The sequence below is a fragment of the Cololabis saira genome, chromosome 2 (assembly GCF_033807715.1).
Source record: "Cololabis saira isolate AMF1-May2022 chromosome 2, fColSai1.1, whole genome shotgun sequence".
NCBI lineage: Eukaryota > Metazoa > Chordata > Actinopteri > Beloniformes > Belonidae > Cololabis > Cololabis saira.
The window spans coordinates 20,362,960-20,372,912 of record NC_084588.1 but is presented as its reverse complement, the minus strand read 5'-3'; the positions used below and the strand labels follow the sequence as shown (position 1 = coordinate 20,372,912).

The 9,953-nt window shown below is 40.8% G+C and overlaps 2 protein-coding genes across 3 annotated transcripts; both read left to right on the top strand.

Annotated features, from left to right (window-relative positions):
- Positions 1-368: 368 nt before the first annotated feature.
- Positions 369-7,086, top strand: afg2b (AFG2 AAA ATPase homolog B). The gene is made up of 11 exons (XM_061709530.1): positions 369-441; positions 1,376-2,002; positions 2,097-2,282; positions 4,038-4,322; positions 4,446-4,631; positions 5,500-5,658; positions 5,742-5,951; positions 6,051-6,275; positions 6,379-6,513; positions 6,661-6,786; positions 6,878-7,086. The coding sequence occupies exons 2-11, from the start codon at positions 1,409-1,411 to the stop codon at positions 7,013-7,015; spliced, it is 2,244 nt and encodes a 747-aa protein (XP_061565514.1). The 5' UTR covers positions 369-441; positions 1,376-1,408; the 3' UTR covers positions 7,016-7,086.
- Positions 7,087-7,299: 213 nt separating this feature from the next.
- Positions 7,300-8,636, top strand: c2h15orf48 (chromosome 2 C15orf48 homolog). 2 transcript variants are annotated; one of them, XM_061709507.1, is made up of 5 exons: positions 7,300-7,392; positions 7,490-7,547; positions 7,780-7,868; positions 7,956-8,016; positions 8,301-8,636. In XM_061709507.1, the coding sequence occupies exons 2-5, from the start codon at positions 7,509-7,511 to the stop codon at positions 8,367-8,369; spliced, it is 258 nt and encodes an 85-aa protein (XP_061565491.1). In that variant the 5' UTR covers positions 7,300-7,392; positions 7,490-7,508; the 3' UTR covers positions 8,370-8,636. The 2 variants fall into 2 exon arrangements, with proteins under 2 accessions (XP_061565491.1, XP_061565500.1); XM_061709516.1 differs by lacking the exon at positions 7,300-7,392 and having other exon boundaries at positions 7,399-7,547; positions 8,301-8,377; positions 8,459-8,636.
- The last annotated feature ends 1,317 nt before the right edge of the window (positions 8,637-9,953 follow it).

Here is a 9,953-nt window from a genome sequence, read left to right as displayed (position 1 = left end):
TAATGAGAAATTGTATTTTTAAATTAAATGTAGTTTCTTTTCTGACCGCAGGGCGGCGCCAAAGAGCCATGGAAACAAAATGTTGGACGACCAAGACGTTTCCTCAATTGAGTGAGTTACTGTATCTAAAATAATAGATTTGTGCGTATGTTCGGAATTTTGATGTGGAACTTACAGCGAATTTTAAATTTGTAATAATTGTAGTCTAGTTATGATATCCTTTTTTTATTTAATATAAAATATTTAAAGTAAAAGGGACTATTGGAAACTTCCAGACTCCTAGAACAGGCAAAGGCTTTTGTTGGCCATCTTTTTTTAACTGTTGCACATGGATTTTGTAAACATGAGCTGCTATGAAGCTATGAAGCATGAAGCCGCTATGATCGACATTGATCAGTTTTAACTGCCGTGGATCAGTGGCGACCATTTTCACCTTAGTTAGTGAGTTGCAGTTTCTGTCTAGCAGTAATTATATGAGGTTATTGTAGCACATTTTCTCGCTAGTAGCTAAACTCCACGCTGCATGTGTCTGTTAAATGACAAGTGTGATTTAGTTTAGTTTAGTTTATTTGCACATAAAAATATACAAGAGTTTTAAAAAGTACAGACGAACAGTATGTATAAAAAAAAATACAATATAACAGAAAATGTGCGGGAGGAACAAAAAAAACCCTTAAGGAAAATAGGCTAAATTACTAGAAAACAAACAGGAATCTAATGAGGGTTTGCAGAGAAGAACTGGAAATGAATGGTTAAGCTTTGCTAAGTTGGACTAGCAAAAATTTTGTGATTTATTTTTTGAAATTATTTGTACTCGAGCATTCTCTAATATGGTGTGGTAAGGTGTTCCAATAAAGAGGAACCTCTGATTCTAGTTGAAAATTGGGAAAAAGTAGACCTGAAAAAGGGTGTGATGGAGATTGTTTGCAGACCTAGTATTAAAGTGATGAATTTGGGAATTGAATTGAAATAAAGAATGAAAACAGGTTGGAAGTAGCTTGTGAATGGATTGATAGACAAAAAGACAAATCTGAAAAACATTTACAGCAAAAATAGGGAAAATACTTAGGGATTTGAACAATGGGGTGGATCTAGTAAGTATTGGAGAATGTGTTCATTTTGATCAAGCGTTTTTGCAGGATTAAGATACAGTTGAGGTTGCTCATGAAGGCACTTGCCCAAATGACATTGCAGTATGAAATATAAGGATAAATCATAGTATAATATAAATTAAGTGTCTCTTGTTGTAGCTGTTGTTTTTTATGTATTTATGTTCTCTTAGTGTTTGTATATGTCTGTATGTTTTTTAATGGACCTTGAAGTCTGCACAAATAAAGTTGATGATGATGATAATATAGATTTTTCTTGATAATAGATGCCGTATACGACTAACAGCAGCTGATGGACGATGGCGTCTCTGAGACTGGTGTCCGCCGAGCCCTCAGACAGAGGCTCCCAGAGATGCAGGCTGGGCCCCGGCCTGATGTCAGCGCTGGGCCTGAGGCTGGGCTCCCCGGTGCTGGTGTGTGTGTCCGGGGGAAGCTGCCTGTGCACCGCCTGGCCCCGGCACGACCTGGTGGAGGGGTTTCTGCAGATGGACCTGAAATGTTTCACGCCAAATTTGATGTTTTCTCGCCCCACACATTTGAGCGTGGAGCTGGATCACCTCACGCCTGTTCCCTGCCCCAAACTTAAAGGCGTTAAAATAACTGTTGTAGTCCAGAGTATAGATTTTAAGAAACACACACACCCTCGGGTTGTTCACGAGCTTGTGAAGGACCTGCTGAAAGGTGTTTGTGTCCACAAGGGATATGTTATAAACCTGGAGGATTACGGTATAGAAATCAAATATGTTGTTATAGACAGTGTCAATCCAGAGTCCACCAGTGCTGGAGTCATCACCTCAAAGACTGGTGTGGAGATAGCTGGCGTTCAGATGGTCCGACATTACAAAAGTCAACTACAGGACCAGGACACAGTCCCACTGGGAGGACTAGAGGAGGTCAGCGTAAACTGTGCAAAGACCTCACTCACATTCATCTGCAGGGTTTATCCAAAATGTTCATTAACTTCATGTATGTTGAACTTTACTGCAGGTGAGTGCATCCCTGAGAGAGATGCTGCAGCTGCCACTGCTCTATCCAAACACCCTCAGCTCCCTGGGAGTGTCCTGTCCCCGAGGCGTGCTCCTGGTGGGGCCTCCCGGAGTGGGGAAGACCGCGTTGGTCCGTAAGGTGGTTCGAGAGGTTGGAGCCAGCATGGTGGTCGTCAGAGGGCCAGAGGTAAATATCATCTTCACACTATTTCACATTGTATTTGAGGTTTTTACATTAAAAGTTTTAGTGTATGTAATATTGCACAGCTGCACTAGAAAGTTTATCTAAATTAATATCTAATATATTTTACACCAAGTCTGATATAGATCCATCCTTTTTATTTTACTTCCTGCAGCAACCCAGTGGCATGGACAGATGAGAATCAATTTAATTAGGATTTCAAAAGCAATTGCCCCTTTAATGTTACCATGAAATAATTTTACATTACATCTATATATTTATATTATATCTACAGTTTGTACACACATACTGATCCATCAAACATTTGATTGGTAGCTTTTTGATGAGATGTTACAGTTCTATGTAAAAGTACGAACTGTGTGCTCATCATTTTAATATTCTATTTAAAAGGAAGTAATGCAAATATGGCACATCAGACCATAGAGATATGACATTTTATTGCTTTCCAAGAAATATAGTATATGATCATGTGGAATTTCTTACAGCTAAAACTGTCCTGTCTCCTTAATCAAATCCATGATCGTGTGTTGGTTTGTTAATGCACATGTTAGATCCACATGTTTGGATCTGTAACACATTGTGAAACTGTGAAGCAGTTGAAGTCGCGGTATCAAGAAATACGGTAATGGAAAAACAAAAAACTGCAACAATATCATTCCTCAGTTCTCAAACGTTTTCAATGCTCTGGTGTGAAGTGAGCTGATGCAGCGCACCGGCCAACATGGTGTTCACACAATTTAAAAAAAATTTTTTTTAATTTTTTTACATGTTGATGACATCTCTTCAAACAAACATCAACGTTCATTAGTTAAATAAATAAAAAAAAAAAAAGTGTATTTGGCATATATCAGTTAGAAGGTTTAAATGATTCACAGATCATTGCGTTTAATTTTTTATCTACATTTACACTGGTCCTAAACTTTGTGGGAAATTGGTTTATGTACTGAAATAGTCACAGAACTTCAATAATTAAAAATATTGATAACAGAAACAATCATTCTGAGGCCAGAAATGACAAATAATAATGAAGCATTTTGTCTTTTTTGTACACTTTGTATTGTAATGTTGTTGAGCCAAATATCCATTATTAATGTAAATATTGGATTTTACATTGAGATGAAAATACATTCTTTAAAGGTTTAACCAGTAGAGATGAAATGTAAAGTGTAAATTGATTTTTTTACACTAAAATATAAACTTAAAGGGGACCTATTATGAAAAACATGTTTTCTCTTTAACATATATAAAGTGGTTTCCCTTCAGCCTGCCAACTCAGAGAAGGACGAAAGCAACCAAATCCTGCAGTGTCTGTACAGCCGCCCGGATGAGCCGTCCAGTGTGATGTGGCTTCTACGAGCCGTTCAGATTCTGCTCCCTTTCGTCACAACTAACTCCACCGGCCGGAGCTTCCGCCATTTTTTTGTAGCGGTGTATCGCGTCATTCAGGCAGCCAATCAGCACAGTGCCTCATTACATAGCCTCCCCGCCCACTCAGAATCCTGCATAGATAATGAGGTTAGAGAATGGGAAGATAGAGACATGGCTAAGAGGCTGAATTTCTCATTTATTTAGCAAAAACAATCAAAAGCTCGTTTTTAAGACATTCAAGGCCTGTTTAAAATAGGTATTAGATGCCATAATAGGTCCCCTTTAATATCTTTATTTTGCCAAGGATTTAGAGCAACAACCTGTGAACATATGCGGCTGATTGTAAGTGATAATGGAGAATGATTATTTCAGGTGGTCGGAACACGGCCGGGTGAGAGTGAGGAGACGTTACGAGCGGTCTTTGAACGGGCTCGGTCTGCAGCAGAAGAGGGTCCCTGCGTGTTGTTCTTGGACGAGCTGGATTCCCTGTTTCCCAGGAGAACTGGCTCATCTGCACCGGAGAACCGGCTGGTGGCTCAGCTTCTCACACTGATGGACGGGATGGACCAGTCGGACCACTTCCTCATCGCCGGAGCCACCAACAGGCCGGACAGCTTAGACCCGGCACTGCGGAGACCTGGAAGATTTGACAGAGAGGTACTTAGTCACATTTCATCCAATAAGGTTCATCTTTTTCTTCGTGCAGAGGGACAATATAATTCATCAGAGCAGTAGATTGGTGCAGATACACGAGCCTCTGAGTATTTGTCTTTCATTCAGGTCATCATCGGCGCTCCCACCTTGCCGCAGAGAAAAGCCATCTTGTCCGTTCTGTGTGAGAAGATGCCTGTGTGTCCCGACGTGAACATGGCTGACCTCGCCCAAAGAACTACCGGATACGTAGGAGCAGATCTCAGTGCTCTTTGCAGGGAAGCTGCCATGCAAGCTGCACGAGAAAATGCAAAGGTAACGACAGGAATATTTCTCACTGAAACTCAAATTTTTTCACTTGAACTGAAACATCTTGTAGCTTAGCAGATGTCACCACTTTGCCCCCGTTATCGGGCCATACCCCACCTTTAGAATACTCAAGCGTTTCCCTTCAGTTTTCATTAATCCTGCGGTGAAACTTTTACCGACTGTGGTTTATCACCCCTTTGGGGGCATTGTGAAGCTCAGGAGAATCACTGCTGCAATTTTAGAAACGACAGCTTTTCCAGTTCTTGCTTGATATATCAGTTGCTCTTACTTTTCATTAATAAAGCAACATATTAACCTCTTTTACGACAGAGCCCTGTCCTGCAATATGTCCAGACTGTAATTTAGCACCTTCATCCAGAAGAAGACATCATAGACGCTGCTCTTAAACCTGTATATATCATTTGGCATTCTCAGATGTCCAAGATTGATAGAGTTAAACTAGAATTTGTGGATGCAGAAATGAACTTTGTTCACAGTTTTTAAAGCATGGGTGCTGTAGTTCACTACAGGCATGCTGCCTAAAGTCATTAAAGATCACATCTGTTCAATATTTATTCTCAAACTAATTTAGTGGATTCACTGCTGAATGTCATACCAGGTTTGTTTCTTAAGTTGTACACAACTTTTCCAGCCTCTTTTGACCCTGTTCCGACTCTTTGAAAAGACTGCCTGCATCAAATTTAAATCAAACTTTTCTTTTTTCAGTAACAATAAAATGTGTCAACTTTTTCGGTGAAATATAGAGTTTAGATTTGCAAACTCATTAGTTTGATGCACACACTCTACACTCTTTGGAAACAACATAGATGTTTAAATCTGTTTTATCTTTTTTCCGGGACCGTTTTGATGTCAGGGTTCAGCAGAGCAGACGGTGGATATGAAGCACTTCGGGGAGGCCCTGAAGGTGGTGCGTCCCTCGTGCCTGAGGAGCAGCCTGGGCAGGACGGAGCTCTCTCCGCTGCTTTGGGAGCAAATAGGAGGCCTGGATGAAGTCAAGATCAAGCTAAGACAGGTAGCTAAATGAGTGGCGTGTCTAAATTACCCTGTTGACATTTATTCTCCCTGTATATGTTATATATTGTGTTTCCGCATCAGAGCATTGAGTGGCCTATGAGATACCCCGAGGCGTTTGTTCGTCTGGGACTGTCTCGGCCTCGTGGCGTGCTGCTCTACGGACCTCCAGGATGTGCAAAGACGACGCTTGTTAAAGCTGCAGCCACATCCTCCCACTGCACGTTCCTGTCTGTCAGCGGTGCCGACCTCTACTCCCCATACGTCGGTGACTCGGAGAAGGCTTTAGCGCAGGTACTTTCTTTTTAAAACCTTTATCACGCTGACCGTGGTGCTTGTGTCCTTATGGCTGTTGCATTCATAACCCCAACACCCCCCACCATGTCTTTGCAGCTGTTTCGCCAGGCCCGGGCCTGCGCTCCCTGCATACTATTCCTGGATGAGATCGACTCTCTGATCGGCTCACGGTCGAACAGCGGGACACCGAGTAGTGTGCAGACACGTCTCCTGTCTGTGCTCCTGAATGAGATGGATGGGATTGGTCTGAAGACCCTGGAGAGAAGAGGGGCAGAGAAGGTTCTCCAGGCAGAGGGAATGGAGTGTCCCACACAGGGGGAGGTGAGATGTTTTATAAAATGCCTTTGAAACACCAAATCTCATCAGCATCAGACGTCTGATATAATAGGCTGTTTTGTTGTTTTTTTCCCTCTCTGTTGGACAGTTGGACTGTCAGGAAGTATGCAACAAAGATGTGATGGTTGTTGCCGCCACAAACAGACCTGACTGTTTAGACAGCGCCCTCCGCAGGCCTGGCAGGCTGGACCACATCATCTATGTTCCACCGCCTGATCAGCAGGTAAAATATTCATCTGAAGGCCTTTAAGATGTATGACATCAAAATTAACGACTTGCATGCGGGATGTAAAAGATAATATAGGGCATCTTTCAAATCTCAACATGTTTGATCAGCTATCTTAATATGTGCATCAATATGTGTGTCAAGGCCCGGAGTGCCATCCTTAAAGTCTGCACAAAGTCCATGCCCGTTGATGCTGATGTGTGTCTAGAGGAGCTGGCTGCAGAGACTAAACTTTACTCTGGAGCTGACCTGGAAAATCTGTGTAAGGAGGTGAGGGCAGTGTTCTCAAACTCGTCAATAAATACATAATTAAATTCTGCTGTATCTGAAAACATATCTGAAACACATTTTTATGTCCCAGGCTGCTCTCTTGGCGCTGCTGGACGAGAACATGGAGGCTTCAGCCATCAAACACACCCATTTCCTGCGTTCGCTCAACAAAATGCGTCCGTCTCTGACCGCCCAGCAGATCCACGCATATCAAACATCTCCCAGATGATAATACCCTCTTCACTGATATATTGTACTATAAGACAGATATTGATTTCCAATAAAATTGGTCAAACCCCGTTGCTATTTTCTTGTGTTTGATTTTTGTCTTTTAAGCAACACAGATGGATTAGTTTGATCATCTGCCTTTCAAAATGTCAACCAGCCAGTTACTTTCTCTCTGGAAGTATAGCCACAAGAGGGCGCTGCACATTGAGAAAAAATATTGATTATCACTAAATGCATTGACCTCCAGGGATGTATTAAAAGTGCAGGAAGCGTCATCTGTCTACGTGCCTTTCACCTCGTACAACCTCTCCTCCATCCTACATCATCCCAGCCGCCGCCGTGCTTCACTGAGACACTTGAGAGACTTCTGAGCAGCAGGTGAGTCTTCACACACCTGTCTCCAGCATTGTCTCCTGAGGTTCTGATGTTTGGATCCAGACTGTTCATTTTTAAATTGAAATAAAATTATATTTAGGTGTTTGAACATTTTCAAGATGGTTGGATTTTTCCAGATGTTGAGAAAGAGGAAGGAGGTAAGTTATCTGTCTATTTATTTTATTGTTTTGTTTATTTAAGAGATATAGTTTTGTTAGTATAAAATACAGCAAAAAAAAATCTTCAGATTTGGTTTGTGTTTATCTTATTCCGCAGCTCAGGTATGTCGATTTTCTGAGCTCTCTGATTTTAGTACGAATTCTTGCTAGATTCACATGTGATCTCTGCAAATTAGGATTGGGTATTAAATATGTATTATTTGTATTTCAGCTGATCCCTCTGATAGGGTTCATGGCTTTTGCCGCCACAGGTGCCACCTCTGCTGCTCTCTACTTTCTTTTTACCAAACCTGATGTGATGTGAGTGTTACGGTAGTTTATATTAATGAGATCAAGTGAAAAATGCTTGATACAAATGACGATTTAACATTTTACTATATTTTGCAGTTTAAACAAGACCAAAAACCCAGAACCATGGGAAAGACTGGACCCATCAAAGCCTCAAAAGGTAATCATTAACTCATTTTCACATTTTATTATGTTTGGATTTAAGGTTTTGTTGTCTTTCTGGCCCTCAAACACACACAGTCTTGAAGCCAGCAGCTGGAGTTTGCTGAGTCACTCATGAAGGAACGGTGCAGTTAGTAACAGTCGTGCACAGTGACATCACAGAAATGATATCAATATCGCAGCAGTTAGTGACGCATCCAGCCCTGCAGCTGCTCATGTTTACTCGTAGAAAGACAAAAAATCCAGTGAAGCTTCATTTGTATTTATTTGATTTTGCTGCAGCTCATCACCATCAATCAGCAGTGGAAACCGGTGGAGGAGCTGGAGCTGGTCAAGTCTCTCACCAAGTAAACAAAAAAGTGGGTATCTTCTTTTTCGATCCAGCGTCTGACGGCATGCCTGCGCCAGCCCATCAGTCTAACAGAATCCTTTCTGCACAGACTAGGACACTTTGACATTCAGTGTGCGGAAATGCTTCTGCTCAACTGGTGGGGTTTCACCCTGCTCTCCGTAGCGGCAGTGCATGGACACCACCCGCATCAGCAGACTATGTGTGGATTAGAAAAGTAAAAATGTGTAAAGGTTATTCAGGGTTTCACAACCTGCAGCTTGGGAGTTATATATCGTAGATATATATATATATATATATATATATATATATATATATATATATATATATATATATATATATATATATATATATATATATATATATATACGTGTGCATTTGTGTGTGTGTGTGTGTGTTTTTTTTTAATTAAGCCAGCTGTGGTTCATTTAACTGGCCTGGTACCGGCAGCAAACCAGATGCTCTGACTGTAGCTGTGAATGTTAAATAGTGTCCAATGTTAAAGACATCTAAGTGATTTAGTTGTACAGCTACAATAAATTATTGCTGTAAATATTCAACCTTTGTCAGCAGTGTCATTTCTTTGTTGCTGTGTTTTAAGTTTAATTTAATTTGAAGATGTGAAACATCCCATAGTAAATGTCAATTCTGCTAATGTTCTTTACTTTTCTTAGTTGTCAACAGACTTCATGGAAAAACTAAAAGTTTTAAAGCATTTGATATGTTTTCTGTGTCCTATTTTAAAGAAAAGGTTTGCAAATCGTTGGTTTCTGTTTATATCTGAATCCGTCTTGTACATGCCATGGTCAGCTCAGCCGTCCCAAAGCCGGACTAACCCGACCTTTTTTGACTACTCACCAGTCCTCCCACTCACCAGTATTTAGAGCTGCACAAGGCCTGGCTTTGGTTTTATGTGACTGGTCATACAAACAATCAATCCAACGTTCAGTCAGATCCAATAACCAAAGACGCCATTTCTGCCCCAGTCTCAGTCATTCCCTCTAAGTTTTATTGTACGTGTACCGTGCCTGTTTTAGGAAATGTAATGATGTTCCTGCCCACATGAGATAATTCACAAAGATGGGCTGAGAGTGAAAACGGTAAAAGAGTTGGCAGGATTATGTTTGTATTTTTCATTCATATCTCCAGCACAGGAATGCCTGACCTGCATAGATAACAGTATATTAGACGGCGTATCACGCAAATGTACAGACCAGGGTGGCATTAGAAGGAAAAAACGCAAAGAGACCCACTTTATTTGTGGATTTGTACATCTCGTATGTACAAAAAGTTGATATCCCATTTTTACAACGGCAAAAAAGAAAGGAAGAAAAAAAGGAAATTGTCATTTCAAAACATACTGTATGAGGTCAAATTTAATGTGTTTAAAGAAACTGGAGCTGAGGAGAAATGAGGACCAATGCAGGGAAAAACTTTAATCAGGTCAATATTTTTTGGGACATTGACACAGTTTTCATATAAGGCTCTGAATGCCACCATAAGAAATTTGAACTTCAGCCTTCAGGATGTGGGGTAAGTTTGGCTTTTATTCAATGCAACTGATAAAAATATTATTCACAACTGTA